The sequence below is a fragment of the Hydra vulgaris genome, chromosome 11 (genome assembly GCF_038396675.1).
Source record: "Hydra vulgaris chromosome 11, alternate assembly HydraT2T_AEP".
NCBI classification, from domain to species: Eukaryota; Metazoa; Cnidaria; class Hydrozoa; order Anthoathecata; family Hydridae; genus Hydra; species Hydra vulgaris.
In genome coordinates, this window is record NC_088930.1 from 7,944,478 (window position 1) to 7,969,243 (window position 24,766).

The window sequence follows — 24,766 nt, forward strand, 5'->3', positions numbered from 1 at the left end:
TTTAGCAAGACCTGGTAGAAACATGTCTGAGCTAAAAAGTGCTTATATTATCTCATGACAAGGTGCGCTTAGCTAGCTTAAATGTTCCCCCTTGAAGCAGCCCACACGCCTGTGAAAATTTTTCAATGCAACCAGTGTAGGAAGTGCTTCTGGAGGTGAGACCATCAAAGGACTTAAACAAATGGCAAACCCGCGTAGACGACGTAGTACCCCATTGTGAAATACAGTATTCACGACCGTTCTATCACATCCTAGAAAAAAAAAAAGGTTTATTTTACCATTGGGTACATCTGCTGTGATTTAGTTGTAAATGTTTTCAGCAATTGTCAGACTTGAACTTGAATGTGTCTTACATGACCAACGTGTCTAGATCCTGGTTCTTTCACTAAAGAATTGTGTTTCTCTGTAACTGCTCTTTGGTAGTATTTACCTCTCCGAATTCTGTTGAAAATGTTTTGTCACATCAGCCCTTAAATAAAGACCAGTTGAATGATCCTTATTAATATCCAAACTCTGACATTTAAACTTCTGCATGGTTTGATACCTTTCTCTAAAAATTATTAACCATTTTTCTTATCAACCACTAAAATGTACCCGATTCAGTGATTAAGCCTATGTTGTGCAGAAAGTTAGAAGCTATAACTGTTGTATCTTGAAGCGATTCCTTAAATCTTTGGCTTATTAAGGCGGTGTTTTTAAGCTTCCTTCGCATTTTCAAAGAGAATAAAGTTGATGTTCCGGGACTTTAGCCGTAGTCATCAGGTTCCTAACCTTTATCCACTATCTCGTCATCATCCAAGAAAATTGATGTTGGTAAGGATTCATCACCATTAGACTGTAATGAGCAAAATGTCGTAGGTTTAAAACTGGAGTGGAATTCTTTTATATTCCTTTCAGTGCGTGCTTGGTTTTTTGCAAATCGAGCAATCCAATACACATTTGACGCTTTGTTCTCTGATCAGCAAAAAATGTCTGTTTCTTAAAAGGGACCTTGGATTCCTTCAGGCAATTTTATCCTTTAAACATGGAGCACTTATAAGCTGCTATATCAAATGCGTAATTATTCTTTAAAGTTCTCTACCCTTGTTTTAATTGCCATGCTTTCCTCTATTTTTCAGATACCGACTTGGTATCGTTATAGTTTTTGTGATATGTATAAATCATATCAAGGACACGTTTCTCTGAAACTGCAGAAATGAAATTTTCTAAAGGAGAATTCCGCAACCTGCAGGAATGAAATTTCCAAAAGAAATTGGAAGGAAATAAAACATCAGAATACAGCATTTGAAACTTTACACATACTTGCTTTGCGATGGAAGAAAATTAGGGTTCCTTGTTACCATATAATTTAGGTCCCACATGCCAATGTAAATGCAGCATTTAAATCATCCTCTTTTGTTGGAAGCATCCTGGAAAAATTGGTGTTTGAAGTCAGTGATGGAAAAGTTTGGCAGTCTAATGCTCCTCGCTTTAAAATTTTTAAAGATCTTGCCATGTATTTTTTCTTACTGCTAGCTATGTTCACGATATGTAACAAAAAAAGATTGATAAATAATAATCATTTATTAGTGATTAATAATAATGGTGATCTGGAAAATATGCTGTTAAAAGAGTTTTTAATGCCTAAAAAATTAATATAATATGCTCAAAATAATATAGTATGTATAACAAAATAATATAATATAATATGCACAAAATAATGTAATAATAAAATATCATAATATGCTCAAAAGTTAAAATAGTCACTTCGATTTATCTTAAGAAATACAAATTAATTTTTAAACTATAACTTTATAACGATAATGTACCATATATGTTCGCGTTTAAGTCAAAACGTTTGTCTCATGAGATTAGTAATACTAGAACAAAAGAATTTAAAAAACGAATAAACGAATCACTTTTTTTTCATGAAAAAACACGAAAAAACAGTGTATTGGTAATTTCAGACTCCCTGTCAGAACAAAATATATCGTCCGTGTGGCGCCAATTTTGCATATATTTATTATGCATATTATATAAGTTAACCATACATATGCGCAAATTTTGCACACCACCGTAAAGTGCAAAATTTTTGAAATTTTACGTACCTTGCCAGATCAAAAGACGTTCTCCTAGGGTGGTAAAATTTTGAACAGAAATTACTTATGTACCGAGGAAATTTTTCCGCGCTACCCCAAAATCATTGTAGAAAATGCTTCTGGGGTAGCGAGGAAATCGCTTCTTTTAATAACCCTGTACTGTCAGTAAACTGTATAATCAGATAGCGTAGCACTAATGAAGTCTTATATAAACTAGATGTCTAATTTCGATCCGAAAAGTGCCGCTTTCGCCCTTTTTACAAATGGCGAATTAAATTTGTAAACAAATATTATTTAGCTCTTTTTTTTCTTAAATGAAATAAAAATATTTTAGATATAAATACTATTTATGTAAAAGTGTTAAGAGGAAAATTAAAGTACTTTTAAAATAATAATTTATGATTCCTAAATTTATTTTTGATTAGAAAGGTATTAAAGTTTTGTATAGAAAAGTAAAACGACAAACTTTATTATGCATTTTTATGAATTATAATACTTTTTAATAAACATAGACACCTAAAAAATACTTTTATAAGTATTTTATAATGATTAAAACAACTTTTGGCTTGCATTTTTTACTTTTATTCCACATCTCGGCTTCACTTTTTACCCTTTTTACAAATGACGGACTATATTTATAAACAAAAAAACGGTTTAAAAAACGGTTAACGGTTTCGTCCAATAAAATTCCGCAAGTTAGACTTCTAGTTTATACAGTCAGTACCGCATGAGTAAAAAAAAGCAATACACGGGTTTATAGTCTCAGTTCCGTTCCGTAAATTATCACAAAATCGTTTAGTTAGATAAATATTTCGAACTTAGGGGTCATCCATAAATGAAGTCAGTAAATATAGGACGGGAGGGATTGCTGGAAAGTTTGACACTAGTTGACAATGGGGAGGGGGATGTTGAGGCCAAAATGATGTCAATTTAAATTATTTTTTTAGTTTTAATGAGCAGATTTTAACGGTACTTACATCTACTAAATGGTATAGAAATAATGTTTTGTTTGTGGGGAAATTAATATTAAACGCGGGGAATTGGATATTATATTTTATTAAATTATTCATAATATAATATTATAAATTAATATAATAAGTTTCCCAGAGACATTAAATAAATAACAACTACGAACGTAAAATAATAATTACTATCGTTTTATTAATATATTACCATTTGACTGCGAATCAAATTATGTTAGAGATATTAAATCTTTGTATATAAAATTCACAATCGTTATTCGCTCCCTAGCGGAGTATAAAATGTGGTTCAAAGTAAACTCATAAAAGTAAACTCATAAATTTGTCATTTTTTGAAATCAAATTGTCGTTATTTCAAATACGAAACTCTAATTGCTCTCTAGTTGATTGTGCAATGCAATGCATGCAATGAATGTGCAATGATTGTGCAATGCAATGCGTGCAATGCATGATGCAATGCAAACACATAAAGTCTATTGAAAATTTGAAACGCTAATTTCTCCCTAACAGGTTGAAGAAACTCTTTTAAAAAACTTGCGGTAACGATGTGCAAAATCATTATTCTGATTGTGGTGTAAACAATACTAATACATCAATATTAAAATATGGATAAAACCGCGTCACTTAACTTATTGATGGTCTCGTAAGGAAATGCTCATCCCGATAAAAAAAAGGCTAATATCCAGAAAAAAGTCCACAGTATATGGAATTCATTAAAAGAAGAGAAACTAGTGCATAAGGATCTTGAATCAAGAGTATTTAATCAATTTATTTGTATTTAATCAATTGTATTGATCAATTTGTATTGTATTAATCAATTGTATTGTATCAATCAATTTATTTGTATTTAATCAATTGAAAGACGAAAATCCCAGATACCAGAAATTAATTGAAATCGGGATTCACCATTTCATGAAGAATAATAACCTTGACGCTCTTTTCATCATGACGAACGCTCCAGGCCGCAGTGCATTCAACAGAGCTGAGCGACAAATGACACCTCTAAGTAAAGTATTATCTGGGTTGGTTCTTCCGCATGAACATTACGGAACTCATCTTGATTGAAGCTTGAGAGGCAAAGTGCAATATCCACTTTGCCTCTCAAGCTATGTTGAAAAAGCACGCTTCTATCCATTCTTCTGCTACAACACTCCCTCTAATCGAAAGGATCCAATCTGTTCGTATCGCTGCCAAGCGTCAGACAGAATTTTTGGCAGTCATCGCCCTGCAGAAGAATTCGGAAACTGCTGAATGGTTAGATGAAAATGAAGTTTACGCAACGAATTTGATTGTACCTCATACGATATTTGTTTAGAGCGCGGAGAGCATTCACTACCTATTATTTCAATTGATGATCACTTCAACAACCCATGGGAAGATTATATTTAAGATATATAATACTATTTGCTTAGTTGATTATTTAATGAGATATCGACTATTATATGATATAAGTTGATGAGATCTACTATTATATAAATGTAAAATTTAGTCAGAAAAAAATTAATGGTTTTTAGGCATTTTTATTGTTTTTTAAGGGGGGAGTACACAAAAACTGACATCATTTATAACGGGGGTTGGCCAAAAATTGACAGAGTTTGACAAAGGGGGGAGGCGGAGTCGAAAAATTGAGAAAAAACACTGACATCATTTATGGATGACCCCTTAAATTAGTGAAAAATTTGGCTAGGAATAATATTTAGCGTTAAAAAATTTTATATCAAAGATTTTATATTAAAGTAATATCAATATGTTATATTCTGTTTCTCAAATTTTTTCTCAAATTCTAGAAATGATTACTTTTCTAAACAATTTTGAGATAATTTGCGGAACGGAACTGAGACTATAAATTCGTGTATTGCTTTTACTCACAATTTTTGGAGTAATTGCTTAGCTTTCTGTGAATAAAATTTAATGAAAATCGCTCAAATTTTTATTCACGTAAAGCTGAGCAATTACCGGGTAAAAGCAATCGCTTTTTTTTTATTTACCCGGGCTAATATACCATTGCGTAGTACTTAGAATATTACAATGTTTTGTGATGGAAGCGGCGCAGGTTTGAACCCTATTTGTTTTTGCGAAAAAACAAATAGGGTTCAAACCTGCGTCGCTTCCATCACTTTTTTATTAAGTGCCGCTTCCAAGCTTTTTTATTAAGTGTTTGTAGTTTTATGCGTATTAACTACTTCTATTTTATATTAAAAGTTATGTTATTATTTGTTATTATTATTATTTTTTAATTTTATTAAATAGGTGCATGAACCATCGACATAATGTGCCGTCTATATGTGCAATGGTGTGCGGTGTTCAGGGACGCAAAGGGACCAGAGGCACCAAAACTCGTAATAAAAATGGACTATATGCTTCCCCATTGAAAGCAAAAAAAATGCGAGATGCGAATAAAATTTAATCAGTATAACTTTAGTACAATCAGATTTATAATGCTGAAAAATTTACTGATAACTATATAACTGATTTTGCTTCATCGTTAAGAAATTCATTTTAAAAAGTCATGAGCGTTTAAAATCCATTGTCTGTAAGAATCAGACCGTTACAAATCCCGAATGCCGCCAATTTAGTTTTTTTCTACATATTTGCTTTGTATATTAGATGCAATGACAACTACAAAACATTTTGGTCCAAATATTTAAATGGCGGTACTTTAAAAATCGGACGAATTTGAGTCAATTTGCTTATTTTGATTTATGTCATACTTATTGAAACTATAACTGGAATAATCTTTATTTTAACAAACTTTATTTACTTGTTTATAACAGCCAGAGACAAGTTTTACTAGAAAAATAAAAGATAAAAAAAAAGTTGTTCATAGAAATCATAGCCTAAATGTACAAAATTTGTGAAAAAGTACAAACTTTAAGAAGTCCTATCTATTGAAACCAACATAACACCTTGGATTTTTTTACACCAGATGATAACTTAATCTTCAATTAAAAAATTAAATTGCGCGTGGTTACTTTAAAACCTTAAAAAGTCAGCTGTAAAAAACACGTTTTTTAAAAATCTGTTCCATTATAGACCGCTATAAAAACTGAAGCAAAAAGATTAGAAATATGTTCATAAAATTGTCGACTGCCATATACACAAAAAATTTACGAGTGATCTTAACTTACTCTCTAGAAAAATTAATTCGAAAAATAAATAAAATATTAAAGATTAAAAATTTTTCATAAGTATACATATTAACAGTGCTGGATTAAGGAGGAGGAAGGAGGAAGGGGGAAGACTTTGGATACTTATCTACAATTTTTACACATGCTGTGTATAGTTTTTACATAAAAAAGGCCCCCAAAAAAAATAGCCCCGGGCCCCGAAAAGTCTTAAGTCGGAGCCAAATTTTTCAAATATTTTTTAAAGTTATCATTCATAAAAATAATATACATGTTTATAAACATAGCAACATTAGCAATTTTTGCTATTATTATATAGCTAAGAACTACAAACTCTTTTTCAGACTATTTATTTAGCTTTAATCATAATCTTAAATAATACTTCAAATAGTGATATTAGAGCTTTTTATTTATTTTTACCTAAAAAATTAAAAAAACTGTTTTATCTCCTAAATATATAATTTATTCAAGTGGTAAGTATAATGTACTAAGGTTTTAAGGCAAAGTACAATAGTGAAGCTATTGAATTAAAACAATAATTTACTTTAAAAAAAAGATTGGTTAGACGGACGTCGAGATGGCAGTGAAGCTATCATCATTACCGATGTATTTATCTCTCATAATGTTAATTAGTTCTACAAAACTTTTCTTAAACAGGTTTTGGTATCTGTAAAAGCTAATAATAACAATATACTTATTTAGGTTAAACATAAACCAAATCATCCTATTTTTAATATAATATATCACTAAATCCTTTAAATTAGCTCATAGCTTAATTAGTAAGCCCTATGATGGCTGTTTCATTGTCGGTAATTTTAACATATCACATTCCATACGTCCAGACACCCTATGGTTGCTCGAACCATATGTTGGACTTATTTTTTACCTACAGCAGTAATTCTATTTTAAAATTTTTTCCTTATGCTATATTAGATAATAATACTAGGGCCGTATCAATTAAGGAATTTCAAAACTATTTCTCGAAAGTGATTCTCAGTTGTTTAATTACAGCAAAGATGATTACGATTCAATAACAAACTTTATTGCCTCAATCAACTGAAACATTTTATTTTTGCATAAAACAGCAGATCAAATGTTTTATTTATTAATTTCTAACAATTGTGCTTTTCGCAAGTATTTTATCCCCAAGGTTAAAACAAATAAAAAGTATTATCCTTGAATTACTCCACATACTAAAAACCTAATCCGTGGAAAAAATCCGCTTGATAAATCAACTGCTCAACTAAACGGAAGAATAATAAACTTAAAATAAACTGCTATCTTCTTATTCGTTCCGTAAAAGCTGAAATATTTAAAGCAAAAAGAGCACATAAAAATGAAATAAAATCAATATCCGACTGAATAATTTCCATCATTAAAAAAGTGATACAAAAAGAAGAGGGTCTTATTTTTAATTTATGTTAATGATTTTAATAATGCATCAGTAAAACTAAATGCTATCATGTTTGCAGACGATACAAATCTATTTTTATCTAACTGCAATATTGAATTAGAAAAAGTAAATGATAGTTGAGGTCAAATAAACTTTCTCTTAACGTTGAAAAAACACAATATACCTTGTTTCATAAAAAAACACAAGAAGAAAACCTTCCTCTAAAACTGCCAAAACTTATTATAAATTATAAACAAATTAAAAAACAAGATACTATAAAGTTTTTAGGAGATATTGTGGATGATCATTTATCATGGCTCCAACATATAAAATACATACAGTCAAAAATTAGTACAACCATTAGTAATATGTATCGAACTCGCCATACATAAGTTCACATAGTCTAAAGCTCATATACTTCAGCTTAATCCATTGTTACATTACTTATGCAAATATTACGTGGGCAAGTTGTCAACCAACAAAACTTAAAAAATTCTTTCGTTACAAAAAACATGCTTGTAGAATTATATACAACAAAAAAAGGGGGGACCACGCTAAACCTTTAATGATGGATATGAAAATGATGAACATATATCAGATAAATATTTACCAACACCTAATCTTTATGTATAAATATACCAATAATTTAACTCCTGAAATCTTTATAAGTAAATTTAATAAAAATCTAAATGAGAAGTATTTCTTAAAAATAAATCAAAGTAACACATATAAATTACCTAAAAAGTAAACAAATACACAGAATATAGTATAACTTATATAGGTCCCAAGCTGTGGAACTCTTTTTTGATAGGCAACTTAAATATGCCAAAATCTTTAAATTCATTTCAGTGTCAAACAAAAACTTACGTTTTAAATCTTACGGATTAATTTATATTTTTGTTTACAAAATTGTTTTTTATGCATTATGTCTGATTATTTAACTGTTTGTATTTTTAAATATTAAATGTAATCTTTATATATTATATGTTGAATATGATATCATATATTTAATTGGAAATTTGTATTTAAATATCTTCTTTTTATGACCTTTTGTGACTATTACTATCTATTAATATTATATCTTCTTCTTAACTATTTGTATCAATATATATATATATATATATATATATATATATATATATATATATATATATATATATATATATATATATATATATATATATATATATATATATGTATGTATGTATGTATATATTTTAATATATATATTTATTTTTTTTCAATAAAAATTTTTCATTTTTTCAATATTATATCTTCTTTTTTGACTAATTAAGGGTGTTTGTACTCTTCTTTTTTCTCTATTTTTATTCTTAAATGTTATATCTTCTTTTTTACTATTTCTTTTTTTTTCCTTCAAAAACTTCTGCTTGATTTATTAACTATATATTACTATTATTGTTATGATCTGTAGGGGCTCTATGAAAAGATTAGGTTGGTATCTTGCCATCCATATCTTCTTTGAGCCCCTGTCTGTTTATTATTTATACATTTGTAATTATATTTTCATTTTTGTGAAAGGGAATTGTATTTTATATAAACATCAAAAAAAAAAAAAAAAAAAAAAAGATACTAACCTGAATGAACTTAATGACAACTTGGGTTTTTCTACTTCAGACGTTATTAACTTACCAATCTAAACCCCTATAAATATTCCATTTACATACTACTCACTCTCTAGAAATTAGCAAATTTTAGTTCGGTCTATAAAAAAACGGACAATAAATTACTTGCTGTAAACTATTGACCTATTTAACAAAATTCTGTTGTCTGCAAAAAAGTCAAAATACTTGTTAAGAAATAAATCTTTAAGCACGTTAACAATTAAAAAATGCTCTCAGCAATCAATAAGGCTATCTTCACTATAAATCATGCGGGACTAATCTGAAACTTTTGATATTATTTTATCTTCTATAACATTTCACCAGTTTATTGATGTAATCTTGATTTCGCCTTCATAAAGATTTCTGTGATAGTAGACTCTTTTATAGCTGCTGTTGGTTTCAACTGATGTTTACTAGAAAGTAACGCTTCATTAAATCTTCATATGTTGGTAAAACTTTTGACAAATCTTTAGGTATACCAAAGAAAGGACAAGTAACTATCATCCTCCTTCTCACTAAACAAGTAGCAGAATATACTGTTTTACAATAAACAAACTTTATATTATATTTATAAGTAATTATTGATTGGTAGATTAATAAAGTTACCCATAAATAAAATTAAACGTTAAACTAAAACATCAAACAGTAATAACATTTTATTTATAGTGGAGAGTGGGGAAAAGTGGGACACGAAAATTTTTTCAGGGTAATTGCAATATCTTTTTTATTTGAAGTATGAACTAAACCAAACAAGTCTTAACAAGTAAAGCATTTATTGTTTTAATAAAGTATTTATTTTTTTGGTTTTAGAGGAACCCTTTGGGGTAAAATGAATAAGTGTCGGTGTAGTAGAATAAGTGAGCGGCAGAAGCGGGACATTTGGGGACTGTATAAAAACGACTCTAAAACTAGTTAAATGTTAATTTGAGCAACTTTTGATTCTAAAGTTAAGTTTAATGTTAGTAAAACAAAATAATCAATGCAATTTTCCATCAAACTGCGATTAAATATTAAGAATTAAAACTTCCTTGTTAAAAGAAAAAAAAAATTATTTCACATTTAATGTGCCAAAGTTAACTTGGAAAATGATTTCAGCTTTTTTTGTTTCACTTTTACTTATAAAAATTCGTGATCTGAAATTTAAAGAAAATTAGATTTGATAATAAATATTTATTTGTAATGGTATTACTATATCTTACTTCAGATTATTAATGAAACAATTTTTCAAAAAAGTTCAAAAACCTTGCATGCGTACCTGTTGCTTTCCAAATGCTCTCAAATTATTGATGTAAAAAGATTTCTTAATTTGCTCCAAAAAAACAATGATGAATCAAATCAAATTTATCTTCAATAAAGGTCTCTCTTTCCGAACTTTGTTTCAAATCCACTGTTTTAAAACAGCTTAAACGTATTGATATTTTAATTTTGAAAACTCTAAAAAAATATAGCCAAAAAGTTCTAGAACTTTCCGCAATAAAATAACACAAAACTATTAAGGATAAGCGGAACAACAATTTTTTTCTTTGTCCCGCTTCACCCCTATGTATAAAGTTACAGCCACACAATTTAAGAAAAAATATAAGTTTAAGTATTAAATGTTAGATGATAAGTGCATTTCCCTATAAAATAGACAAAAGGTGCAACAACAATTCAAAACAAATACAAATATGTTACTAGGCTGTCAGCAAAAATACTTTTCAAAAATACTTTCAAAAAAAGCGATTTCTACCACACACAGGAAAGCGAAATGATGTCTAATAATGGTGTCTCACTTCTCCCACGACCCATATCTCCCCACTCTCCCCTATTGAAGAAATATATTAAACGCATTTAAAAATATATATTGAAAAGCCATTTTTTTTTTTAAATAAAAACTAAGAAAAGGCTAATAAAACACATTTTACATCACAAAAGCGTAAAAATAATAAGTATTATTAAATGTTTCATTTATATATATTTATATGTATTTTTGTTTAAAATTCTATGACTTTGTTGTGCGATTGAATTATTATTATTTTTCCATTCAATTGATGTGAACTCTTTCCTTCCACTTCATTACCCGTGCAAATTAAATCCTCATTCAAATTGTTGTTATCCAGTAGCAAAATGTATACAAAACTCAAGAAAACGACATTCTACACGCTAAAATAATTGAAACTTTTATTAACGATGGACATTGCAACACTGCGGTAAAAAAAACTTTCTCAAGAGCTTAAAACATTTGATTTTAAACATTTTTTGAACAATTGTTTAATAATTAATAGCCAAGATAATCCACGTGCGGTAGGGTGAAATAAAGCTATCATTAATTACTATTAAAGCTATTAATAACAAAATATTATTTAGGTTATCAATTACAAAAGGCATTGTAGCTTTTGATTAAAACAAATTATAACTAAAACAGGCTGCTTTCATGAAAAATAACTTTTTTAGTAACTATGAACCCCTTAAGGCAGCTGAATTCATTAAGATTTTGAGGAAGTTATATTTACTTTATTTGAACACATACCAAAAGACAATTTTTTATTGCTATTACATATCAGTAATTTAATTTTTATATTTTCACCTAAAGTTTGACTTTGATATATATACAGTATCGGACAAAACGAGTGCAACCAAATAATGCTAATTTAGTTTCTTTATATAAAAGTGCTGCATTTTTTCAATTTAGAGAAATAACTATGTAACTGTTTAGAGACAAAGTTCTTCAAGTTTTATTCATCACAAAGTTCATTATTTGTACACGAAAATTAATAAATTAATCAAAAGTATTAAAAAAAGTTAATTTCCTTCTGCACAAAACAAGTGCAACTCGACAAAATGTTGACCAAGCAGTATTTCGCTATCAATATTTCGTGGCGAATCCTTTGTTGTCGATCACAGCCTTGCATCTTCGAGGCATAGATTCGACCAGGTGATCAATGAAACTTTGTGGAATCGTTGCCCAGGCCTTTTGGATTTGTTCAAACAGTTGATCCTTATTACGAACACCTTCACGATTAATTCTGCGGTTGACAGGTTCTCGATAGGGTTGAGATCCGGAGATTATGACGGCCAATCCATCACCGATAGGTGGGTGTCTTGAACCACTGCTTGACTACTTTTGCAGTGTGTTTTGGATCGTTGTCTTGCTGAAAAACCCATTTTATTGGCATATTTCATTCAGCATGAGGTAACATAACATCTTTCAGGATATTTTTATACATGAAACGGTCCATTATTCCATCGTTTCGATGTATTGGACCTAGACCATTAGCAGAAAAACACCCCCAGACCATTACATTGCCTCCACCATGCTTCGCGGTCTTATGGCAGTAACGCAAATCGAGGCGTTTTCCGGCCGGTCGACGTACACGGCAAATGCCATTGCTCCCAATGATGTTGAACTTCGATTCATCACTGAACAGGACAGTTCGCTATTTCTGCACATTCCAGTCAATATGAGATGTAGCAAATAGGAGTCTTTTCTTCTAGTTTTTTAGTGAAATCAGCAGTTTCTTTGCAGGGCGTCGAGAAAACAATCCGGCTTCAACAACACGTCGTCTGATTGTTCGGTCCGATACAGGCAGCTCTAATTGCTTTTGTATCTCGACTGATGATATCCAGGGATCCTTCTTGACGGATCTGAAGATCATAGAATCCTCTCTAGAAGTGGTGGAACGCGGTCTTCCACATTTGTTATCTGCTGCCAACTTCCCCGTAGAACGATATTTGGAACATAGTCCTGATACGGTCCATTTTTTCACGCGATATTTATCACAAATACTTTTTTGTGACATTCCACTTACGTAATCGCCAATAATTTTCTTTCTTAGTTCCAATTCAAGACTGTCGGGAGCCATTTTTGTACTTGAAGTCATAAAAATAATAAAAATAAATAATCACGCTTCTCAAGGCTTACCGTGTTACATTTACCTTCTGATGATACAATAATGCTCTGTGGAACACAACGTCTTGATTGGATGTGGACTGTATTGATGTAATGAATCACTTGTTGTATTTCACTTCTTGTATTGATGTTCTTCGATAAAACACTTTGATAAAACTCACTTTGATAAACTGTCTTGATAATACTAACTGATTGACTTCCATATACTGACTGAATTACATGTCGATTTACATGTCTCTTATATAGTAAAATGAACCTGTGTGAACCTGTTCTGAAAGATTCTAGATGCTTCTTTTTGATGCTTCTGGAAGCTTCTGGATGCGTCTTGATGCTTCTGAATGTTTCTGGATATTTCTGGATGCTACTAGATGCTTCCAGATGCTTCTTATGGAAACTTCTGGAAGCTTCTGCATGCTTCTAGAAACTTCTGGAAAGTTCTGGATACTTCCTTTAATTATTAAAAAACTTCTGTGACGTTGACACGGACCAGACTTAAGAAAATGAAACAAGCCAAAAAAGTTGCACTTGTTTTGTCTGCTGCAAAATGGCTCTTGTCAACGAAATTCTGCCTGTGTGCTGTCACCTGTCAGCTGATTTCTCATGTCATGGCATGCTATGACTCCAGACTCCTGAACTGTTTGCTGTGGTAGTATAGATCGTTTCGTTTTCGAGACATGTAAAATTAGGAACACTTTTTAGCATTGTTCGACGTTGGTTTGCAAATGTTTTGTCCAATACTGTATATATATATATATATATATATATATATATATATATATATATATATATATATATATATATATATATATATATATATATATATATATATATAAATGGAAGGGCTATTTCATCCTTTTTAGAAGAAAAGTCGTTATTGTGTGGTATAGCGTGATTTAAAAATCTGAGATATTTTTAATATGAATTTGACAAGATTATGATTTAGTTTAAACCTTTTTGCCGGTTGCGTTTCAAGACTCTATTTACGACAACTTCTTGCATCATTATCAAACTTATTCATGGCAGGTCCCATCCTACCAACCATCCTACCGTGTTTGTATATCCTTTTAAATAGTTACATGATAGTTTCAGCTATCTAACAACTGGTAGATTAGCAACCGTTACAACATAATAAGAATATATCTCTAAATATGCAACAATAGAAACCTCTTGTCGTCTTTTCCAACACATTTCTTTTGTTCTAATCCTAGTGCACAGCTGAATTTTTGCCAAAAGGTTTACGTTATCAGGGTCGTACCGTGAAATTTTTGAGGGCGGGGGTCATTTTTGAAAAAAAAGGCATTTTTACACCAAACAAATATCTTACAAATTTTACTTAATAAAATTTTTGTGAAACATAGCTATATTTGTGTAAACAATGTTTACATAAACGAATTTATTGTTCTCCGAATATTTTTTCTATTTTTATATTGCATAGGCGTATATGCAAGCTCCTTGCTAGAAAATGGGTATCGATACAAAGATTAATAATACTTTGATAAATGGTTTAAATTTTTATTTAAAAAGTAAATATTTTTCATACAATTTTCTAGGATGTAAAGTAAAAAATAATTTTGAGACTTGTTTATAATCAACAATTTCATTGTAGTGTATATTCATGATGGCTAATGAACCAAGTCTATCTGCATTCATACTGGCTCTCAACCATGTTCTTAATCTTTGCATTGCTGAAAAGCTTTGCTCACATTCTGCGGACGTTACGGGTAGTGTTCATCCGATCTTTAGAAGCTCAAAGAGATTAGGATATTGATTTTCATTGCAGATTTTAATGGCTTTAGCTAGATTATTAGGCCTATCTTCAGGTTTAATAACTGACCATTTTCTTTTCCAAAACATGAATTTTTGATCTCCAGCTTCTGAATTCGGAAGATCACTTTTATACATTTCAACAAACTCCAAGAAAGCAGTTATCTCCTCACTGCAAATTATCGAGGGAACCAAGCATAAAACTTTAGCAGCAATGCAATTTGTCTTTTGGAATCGTATTTTGATTTCTGAAATGATGGTGTTGAGAAAAGGTATAATCAAGGCCTGTTTATAATATTCATGGGAACTCTCTGCAAGTATATCATTTCTGTAGGTTGTCTTATAGTGATTCTGGGAATTATTGGTTCTACAAATAATTTACTTGCCATACGAGTAGCTTGTTGGTAAATTGCGTAAGTTTCTTTTTCAACATTTTTCCTTAGATGCTTCAAACCGTCGATTGTTTCTTGAATCTTACTGAATGCATACACAATATCAATTGTGCGCCCTAGTAACTTCTCTGTTATATACGACAACGGGTGAAGTAAGTGGTACAAAGTTATAATACCAATTATGAATTCAAACTTAAAAAGTGCATTAAGGAGTGAGTTGGCCTCTTATTTTCCTTGTGCGTCCCAATCCACACTAAACTCTATATTGAACTGTTCTATATTAGAGTGTATTCCTAAAATAATCTCTAATGCCTTTGCCATAAATGGTATAGCTAAATAAAAGTGTTCATATGCGGCATCTCTTTCTGACTATCTTGTTTTGCACATCCTTATCACAATCTTTATTCTTTCAGTTGATTTAGAACGGATCTCTACAACATGCTCCAGCAAGCGCTCTCTTTTCGGAGAGGTATTGAAATAAATGGATATATTTCTGTATACCTCCAGAATGTTATCAATGATTGGTATTTTTGATGTTACAGCAACTGATAAATTCAAGTTATGTGAGCTAGAATGTGTTACAAATGCTTTTGGTGATCCTTTTAAAATATAGCTGGCAACACCTTTTTTTACAGATTACATATTTGGTGCGCCATCGTAACAAAGAACTAACCTAACCATCGTAACCTCTACAAGAACTAAGATCAATTCCACTTTCGCTATAAAACTTCATCAAGCTTTCCCCAATATGTTTGCCTGTTATCCTGTCAACATTCAAAAAGTCAAGAAATGCTTCTCTAATTTCTTTTTCTTCGTTTACGTATCTCATACATACTGATAGAATTTGTTGGTGTGAAGTTGTTACCTCGTCTGCTGAAATTGAATGGTAATTTGCAGCTTTGATTTCATTCATTAGCCGCTCTTATATACATTTCTTTCCAATTATATCAATTAATTCATTGTCACTCTTGGGGCCAAGGTAGCTGACATCTTTGCGTAATGGTGTTTGTATATGTGCATTAAGTTCAGCGTCATTGCGAGCTATTTCTTGCACAATTGCAAGAAAGTTTCCAGGATTACCTTTTTGGTCTGAGTTTTCCATACACTTTTCATAAGTTCCATGAAATGCAAGTCCTTGTTTCCCCATCAAATGCATTATTCTACCTAATGTTTCAACAATATACAGGTACATTTGTTGTGGGTTTTTTAAAGTGCTATCGCTTTGTAATGGAATAGTTTGTCTTGGATCTTCAAAACAAAAACAAGTACCATTAGCTTGCTCCATAGCTTCTTTATGGTATCTATTGTAGTTATATATATATATATATATATATATATATATATATATATATATATATATATATATATATATATATATATATATATATATATATATATATATATGTATATGTAGCCTATATGTAGTTTTTGTTTCTCTAAAACATTGTGCCATTCCTTATATCCACGGTTAACAAATGCTCCCAAAGATTTTTTTTTATCCTGCTTTAGAAATAAAGTACAGTATATGCAGTAGACTGCGTCTTCACTTTTGCTGTAGACAAATACATTTTGTAAATATTCTTCTTTACAAGCGCGTTTGCAACCATGTTTTAATGTTTTTTAATGAAACGTAAGTAATTAATAATAAACTTTCACATCTTAAACTATACCAAAATTAAAAAAACTCGCGTAAACATTACAATAAAAAAAAAGTAATAACAAAAGTACTATCATAAAAAGTTTAGCGTATAGATAATATCTATATCTAGTTAATATCTATATCTAGTAAATATCTATATCTAGTAAATATCTATATCTAGTTAATATCAAACTAATCAAATTAATTATTATAAAAAGAAGAAATAACTTTTCTACTTAAAATATCCAGCTAACGATTTGCATTTCTTTGCAGCATTTTGAAGCTCTCTTCTATCAACTGCTTGTTACCTAACTTGGTTAGGCATGTTAACTCTATCGTTAGCTTTTAAAAGTGAGTTAGTATTAGTAGAGAATTGTAATTACAGTATAAACTCTGGAGAGACTATTTTTCGTTTACAAAAGATTTCACAATGCAATGGACTTGTAATGACGCCTTACATTTGTGAAGCAATAAAGTAAAAGTTGTTTCATGAAAATGATTCATAAAAATCAAATAATTATCATTAAAATTTTGATTAAATATTTTGACATCAAAAATAGTCTAGAAAAAACTTTTGGCGTCAAATTAAAAAAGGAGCTTTGCATAAAAAGGGGGGTTGATCGCGCCCAATGACCCCTTCACAGGGGTCGTTGGGCGCGATCAGCCCCCAAATCACAGCTTATATTCCAAAACCTATGCAGAATTTATCTATTGACCTATTGAAAGGAAAATATTTTCACTGAAATCAGTTTTCAGTAAAAGTAAGTATTACTCTATATAGCAAATTTTTGTTTTAGTTTTGGTTTAAAAGTGTGTTTTCCTAACCCGTTGAGAGTGTGTTTTCCTAACCCATTGAAAGCGTGTTTTTTTAACCCGTTAAAACTGTTTTACTAATTTAAAATAACTATTGTTCCACAAAGTATATGAATTATTATCTTCTTTTTTATTAGGTTTCCAAAAAAATTAATTTAAAGTCCAATTAGATCAGATACTTGCCTTTTATTCACCCTTAGCGACAATAACCGCTATACACATTCTTGACATTCTACTTAACGACTTACCCAAATTGTCGAAGTCAGTTTTTTGCTAATTAAAAAGTTTTTATCATATCATATGCATCATTAGGCATCAGATTTTGACATTACTTTAAGTTCCTCTTACAAAAATTTGAAAGGAGAGAGATCTTGTGATTGGGGAAGCTAAATCATTATATTTAATATTTGATCGTTCTCAAACTCAGTCTAATAACTTGAACAACTTTTTGAAAAACATGTTTTCGATTTAAGCCTCAAGTCATTTTTTTCTAAAAAAATGAATAGCTTTTCATTAACCCATCTTTCCGAAGGTGTAACATAATTTTTTAACTGTACAAGTTAACTACTTTTGTCATTACTCCCTCTATTTTTACCTGCTGCATTCTAATTAAAACAGCCCCACACCTTAAAATTACATTCACCATGTTTTACAGTCAATAATACACACTATTTTATCATAAATTCAACAATTTTTTTTCCAGACAAACAATCTAACCTTGAAACCAAAGGTTTCAAGGTTAGATTGTTACCTTGTAAATATTACTATATATAATATTGTAAATATTAATATCACGTTGGGTGTTCAATAAGTTTAAAAAATAATAATAATAATATCTAGAAAGTCTCGATTGGAATAGAATTAAAACTTGTTAAAATCTTTAATCAGTGGCGGAATTGTGTTTAGTGTTATTAAGGGGAGGGGGTAAGAGGATTTAGTAGTGGGAGCAATAGTTTAGCGTTGGATTTATTAATTCCCAAAAAATATTCTATCTTAAAGATCGCGCTTATGATAAACATATTTTATCGCTGCTTTTATGCGTCTTTCAAAAAATTGAGTTTACTAAGTTTATTTTAGTTCACAATTATAGTTACAAAAAAGACATATTTAATATGGTTCGGTTATTTAAAAATGTACTTACACTAGACACTTTACTAAAAGCAAGAATTTAGAAATAAGTTTACTTTCCTGATAGCTGAAGCAAACTTTTTTCTAAAGCAAAATAACTCAATGACAATTGAAAATCATGGCTCTCAACAAGCTCAAGTTAAATTGAAATTAACGTCAATCCAGAAAAACGTTTGTTTGTTGCAGATAATTATTTATGTTTGTTCTTCTTGCTGATCGCAGATAGTTTCTGATAGTCTTCAGTCGACTGAAACGCCTCTCATCATTAGCAGAAATAACAGGAAGAGTTAAGTAGGTTTTGTAGAGTATAGACAAGTTAGAAAAACATGGTGTCATATGTTTCTCAATTAAAAAATAAAAATACGTTTTTCGTTCGTAGTTCGTTCGTCAGTGATAAAAATATTGATGCAAACACACTTTAAAAGTACCATACTCTACGTCTGCTTTTTTAATGATTATGCCCCGACTGTAAATTTTGCATATACTTCTAAATGAATCTGTATTTTCACAGATAATTTTAAAAAATCAACCGAAATATGTAACTATGTAACTTAAATGTATGCAAACATTAAATTAGGTTTCACAAGTTTCAATAAGATGAATCATCAACTACTTTGTCTTGCCAAAGTTCTCCTATCATGCTTTTTTTTTAAATTAATGTCAACAGTTAAATACAATTGCATTTATTTAAATAAGTTGGAAGTTGGGTGTATAAAAAAAAGTCCAACTAATCTATTGTTTTATTAGCATATTTTATTACTTATATTATTATCATTATTATTATTAACATTGTTATTATTGTTATATCTATTATTGTTATTGTTATTATTATTATTTGAATAAATTTCAAGCTGTGATTGAAATCATTGTAAATGTTAGAAATGGTGCAAGCATTAGATTAGTAAAATATAAAACACTAACTTACAAATAATGAAGGAGTATTAATTCACATGTTTGCATGCTTCGCTCAACACAACACCTCGAACACCTGAATTCTGAAAGTTTATTGAAGTTATTAACGTAAAAATAAATAAAGATCTCTTAATAGTTATCTCTTTTGCTTTTACTTATTCTGCTTATTTAAATACATAGTAAGATTAAAAACAGGGCGTCGACACCATTTTGGATAAAAATATTGAGTTAACTTTATAGTTGCTTTTATATCTGGAGGAAACATTTATAGTATTTATTTATATATATCTGGAGGAAACATATGTCCATGTTTATGCCAAACAAGAACATTTTGCAAAAAATTGAATTTGTTGAAGCCTGAATACACGAAAACCCTTTGTAAAACTTTGATTCCCTTGCCACAAATGTGAAAAGTTTGTCAAATATTTTTTACTACTCTCAAATAAATTTATATTTATCAAAAGATTTTAAATTTTATTCGTTAACCTTTAGGTGTTCAAAAACTATGAATATAACTATTGAATTCAAAATTCATTCAATCATCTCAATGTGCTCAAAAATGCAAAACTTAAGATGACTTAAGATGACATATTTTATATATATATATATATATATATATATATATATATATATATATATATATATATATATATATATATATATATATTTATATATATATATATATATATATATATATATATATATATATATATATATATATATATATATATATATATAAATTATGTCATCTTAAGTTTTGCATTTTTGAGCACTTTGAGATGGTTGAATGAATTTTGAATTCAATCGATCAATTTGAACTTAATAGACAATAGTACAAAAAACCATTTTAAAAACTTGTTGCATTTACTTTTACGAGTATTGGGGCCAAAAATATTTTACAAAGCATTTTCATTTATATAATTATGAGCATTCAAATGTTTTCAACTAACTCCATGTCTGAAAGTTAGCTCAAACACCAAAAAACTGTGTCAACGCCATTTAAAAAAAAACCATAACAGAAACTAAAACTAAATAAACTAATACTTGACATGCTTAAAAATAAAATCTAAAACATTTAAGTATATATAAAATGTTAAAATACTCTTCCATGAAAAAAATATCAAAAATTATCAAAAATGTTTAAGATTATAAAAAAATATTAAAAAAAACAACAAAATAATAAAACAATAATATATATTTTTAATCCTAAAGAGTTTTCTTAATTAAACTTTAATTTTAAATTGTATTGAAAAATAGATGTCAAAAATTTTCAAAAATGAAATTTGCATTATATATTACTTTTAAAATTATTTTAAGACACTAAAAGAATTTATTGAAATTATTTGACGCAAAGAAGAGAAGTTGTTTTAATAATAAGTAAGACAGTAAAGAAAACACCTTATTCCCTTCCCTGATGCGACACCATAAGTTCACACTTCTAATAAAGTCATAAAGCTTCTATAAAAAAATACAATTTTAAAATATTTTTATTGGTTTCACTTGTTAACAAAAATTACTATTTATATAAAAAATTTAAAACTATTTTTTGTCTTTGTTAAGTTTTTCTTTTCGACAAATTGTCACTTGAAGCAAACAATATAGTGCAAAAATTATTAGACTTGTTATACCTTCAACTATAAATGTATTTCTAACACCTATGAGATTGATTAGGCTACCTCCAAATATAGCACCTGATCCTGTGCCCAAACCCCAATAAACGGCTTGCAAAATACCTAAAATAAAATATATTAAAATATATCAAGTTATAGTAAGTTTTGTATTGCATATATATATATATATATATATATATATATATATATATATATATATATATATATATATATATATATATGTATGCGTGTATATGTATGTATTTATATATATGTGTGTGTGTGTTTAAATGTGTATGTATATGTGTGTATATATGTATGTGTATATGTATGTATGTGTATATATGTATATATGTATGTATGTGTATATATGTATATATGTGTATGTGTATGTATATGTCTATGCGTGGATATATATATATATATATATGTATATATATATATATATATATATATATATATATATATATATATATATATATATATATATATATATATATATATATATTTGTATATCCCTTTTTACCTTCTATTTATCAAAAAACGTTTCAAAATTTATATATATATACTAAGGTTTTTATGCAATTTTTTTTTTTTTTTTTTTTTGATATATAGTATATACATCAGATTTTAATATTTTCAACGAATTTTTCTGTAAAGAAAAAGTTTGTAATTACCTTGTTTATCTTTTACGAATATTACGAAAAATTATCACGTTTATGCTAGCGGTTCTCGACGACAAGACCTAACGGTCATCTACGAATCTCCGCGTAATTTTTTTTTTTACCGATATAATTTTTTAAAGTTTTTATTGTCATTTACTTATTATTATTATCTTGTAATCTTGTAAACTTTATATTTTATAAAGACATATTATTTAAAATGTAATAAAGAACAAACAAACAAAAAAACAAACAAAAAAAATATATATATATTAAAATAAAATAGCAAAAATGAATTTCATGAAGCAAAAATGCTTTTTAGTCATTATAGTTACTATATAACAAAGAAGTTTGTAAATCTACATTTTCAAAAGGTTTATAAACCTTTTGATTAATAAATCTACAAACTTCTTTGTTATATACTAACTATAGTAACTAATAAGCTTTTCGCTTCGTGAAATAAGTTGTTGAGATTTGATGCTTATATGATCATAAAAAGTAATATAATTTTGTTGATTATTTTATGATCAAAGCCTGATCAACATGTTAATATATCTTGAAAAATTTCTTAGAGAATATTTAAAATTGATATATATATATATATATATATATATATATATATATATATATATATATATATATATATATATATATATATATATATATATATATATATATAAATATAATATAAAAAAAAAAAATCGTAACAATTTTTCTTTAAATCAAATAAAATAACTATTAACACCTTGCATAGTTGCAGCAGTATTTTGTGGAGTTGCTTCACTAAGATAAGTAATACATGTTGACCATGATGTAGCATATATTAATCCTTGAGCTACTTCGATCGGTATAGCCCACCACGGGTTTTTCAAACTTGCGTAGCAGAAAAAACTAATTACATACGAGCCTAATGCCCAGCAAATAAGTTTAATATGACCAAATTTATCGATTAAGTAGCCAGACAAAAAAAAACCTATAATAATAGCTGCACACCTGCAAGCAGTGGCTATATCCATCATCAGCTTAGAAGCACCTAAATCCTCAAGATACCAGTTTAAAGAATTCATAATACTACCGTGGCACAAACCAAAAAACCAACATATTGCTAAAAACGATCCATACTTCAGAGTTAGAAAAATTTTTACAGAGTCTATTGGTCGTGTTGCCTCATTACTATCAACGTATCGAAATTTTATAAAAGATAAACCAAAGACAAACGCAATACCCATAAATATTGAAAACAAGTAAAATAACACCATGTAATTTGTAAATGCTTTTCCACAAAATTCGTATTGAAAATTATTTAAAACAGCTCCAACTATAAACGATGCTGATCCATAGCCAATGCTTCCAAATAGTCGGGTTTTGCCATAATGTTTTTTGTTTTCTCCCAAATGTTCCAACAAAGCTGTATCTATCATAATAAACGATGGAGCCTCTAAGAACTCACCAATAATTGTTAAAACCAATAAGACATAAAATATATCTTTGATCTCTGATTTATCTCTTTCAATGACATACTTTATTTGAAAGTTTTTCTGACGATACGTAGCGATATGCTCAACTGTTTTCTCTCTTAAATTCTTTATTGAATGTCTCTTATTAATTGTTTTTATTTCTGTATTTAAAAAATGTTGTCCATTTTCAAATAATGCTGCATTTTTTATCTTATTATTTAAAACAAAATTTTCATTGATGTCTTTTGTTGTAACAAACTTGCTTGATTTACAATTCATACAATTTTTGGTGTATAGTAACTCACCAAACCTTCCTTGGAAGCTTACTCCAGGGATAAAATCTTTACGTTGAGAAAAGTTTGAAGGCAGGTCAAATCTTATTTTTGCTTCACTGTAAGAGGTGTTTGTTATTTTACAAACTTCTCTATGTGGCCTGGGAAAAGCTAGTAACAGTGTCATGACCAACCATGCAAGAATTGAAAATAAAAGTATAGCTTTCCGAGCTTTATATTTATCTGCTAAAAATGCCCAAAATGGTCCACTAATAAACTGTATGATTGGTCTAATTCCCGCTAGAATACCAACTTTAGTAGGATTAATTCCAATCTGCATAAAATAAACTCCTAAGTAAGGAAGCGTAGAACCAAATCCAGCAAAAAATAGTAAAAAAAATCCTTTCAATTGTAACAGATCCTTATCAATATTAACTTTAATATTTAAAGGTCCTTTTAAAATTTCTTCTTTCTTCTTTACTTTTTTTTCACAGTTTTCGCACTGCATATTTGAAATACTAGGGACATTGTCACATTGTATTGACATATCAGATGGGTTTTCAGAATCATCGAGAAGAAAGTCTTTCATAAACATTGATGATACGGTAAAATTGAAGCTAATTTTTCAATACTAAACGAACTTTGCAAACAAATAAACTTCATATTGCATTTTCTTTTATAAAAAATTGATTTCAGAAGACATAAACAACATATGAAAAGATTAAAACTAAAAATTTACTCCTTATTAATGCAGAAGCGGAGCTCAATAATGCTACGCATGGTTGCATGCAGAAGCTTTAATTTTTGAGATTAGAAATTAATTAAAAACCAAAACATGGACGTGCATTGAGCAGTATTAAAGCCCAATTATTGGGTAGAAAAAATTATCCACCCCATCCTACCTTCGGAAAAAATCCCTTCGGAAAACTCCTCCTGAAAAAAAAAAATCAAGTAGTTTTTCTATAAACGCTGATAGTTGTTATAAAAGAGCGCATTAAAATCAATTAAAAAAATCATTCAATTTCAAATC

General features: G+C 28.9%; 1 protein-coding gene across 2 annotated transcripts; it reads right to left on the reverse strand.

The window, feature by feature from the left end:
• Positions 1-21,074: 21,074 nt before the first annotated feature.
• On the reverse strand, positions 21,075-24,485 carry LOC100211356 (major facilitator superfamily domain-containing protein 6). Of its 2 annotated transcripts, XM_065809972.1 has the most exons (3): positions 22,753-24,485; positions 21,364-21,468; positions 21,075-21,193 (listed from the first exon to the last, which is right to left on the reverse strand). In XM_065809972.1, exons 1-3 carry the CDS (start codon positions 24,329-24,331, stop codon positions 21,183-21,185), a joined length of 1,695 nt encoding a protein of 564 aa, XP_065666044.1. In that variant the 5' UTR covers positions 24,332-24,485; the 3' UTR covers positions 21,075-21,182. The 2 variants fall into 2 exon arrangements, with proteins under 2 accessions (XP_065666044.1, XP_065666043.1); XM_065809971.1 differs by lacking the exon at positions 21,075-21,193 and having other exon boundaries at positions 21,205-21,468.
• Between the last annotated feature and the right edge of the window lie 281 nt (positions 24,486-24,766).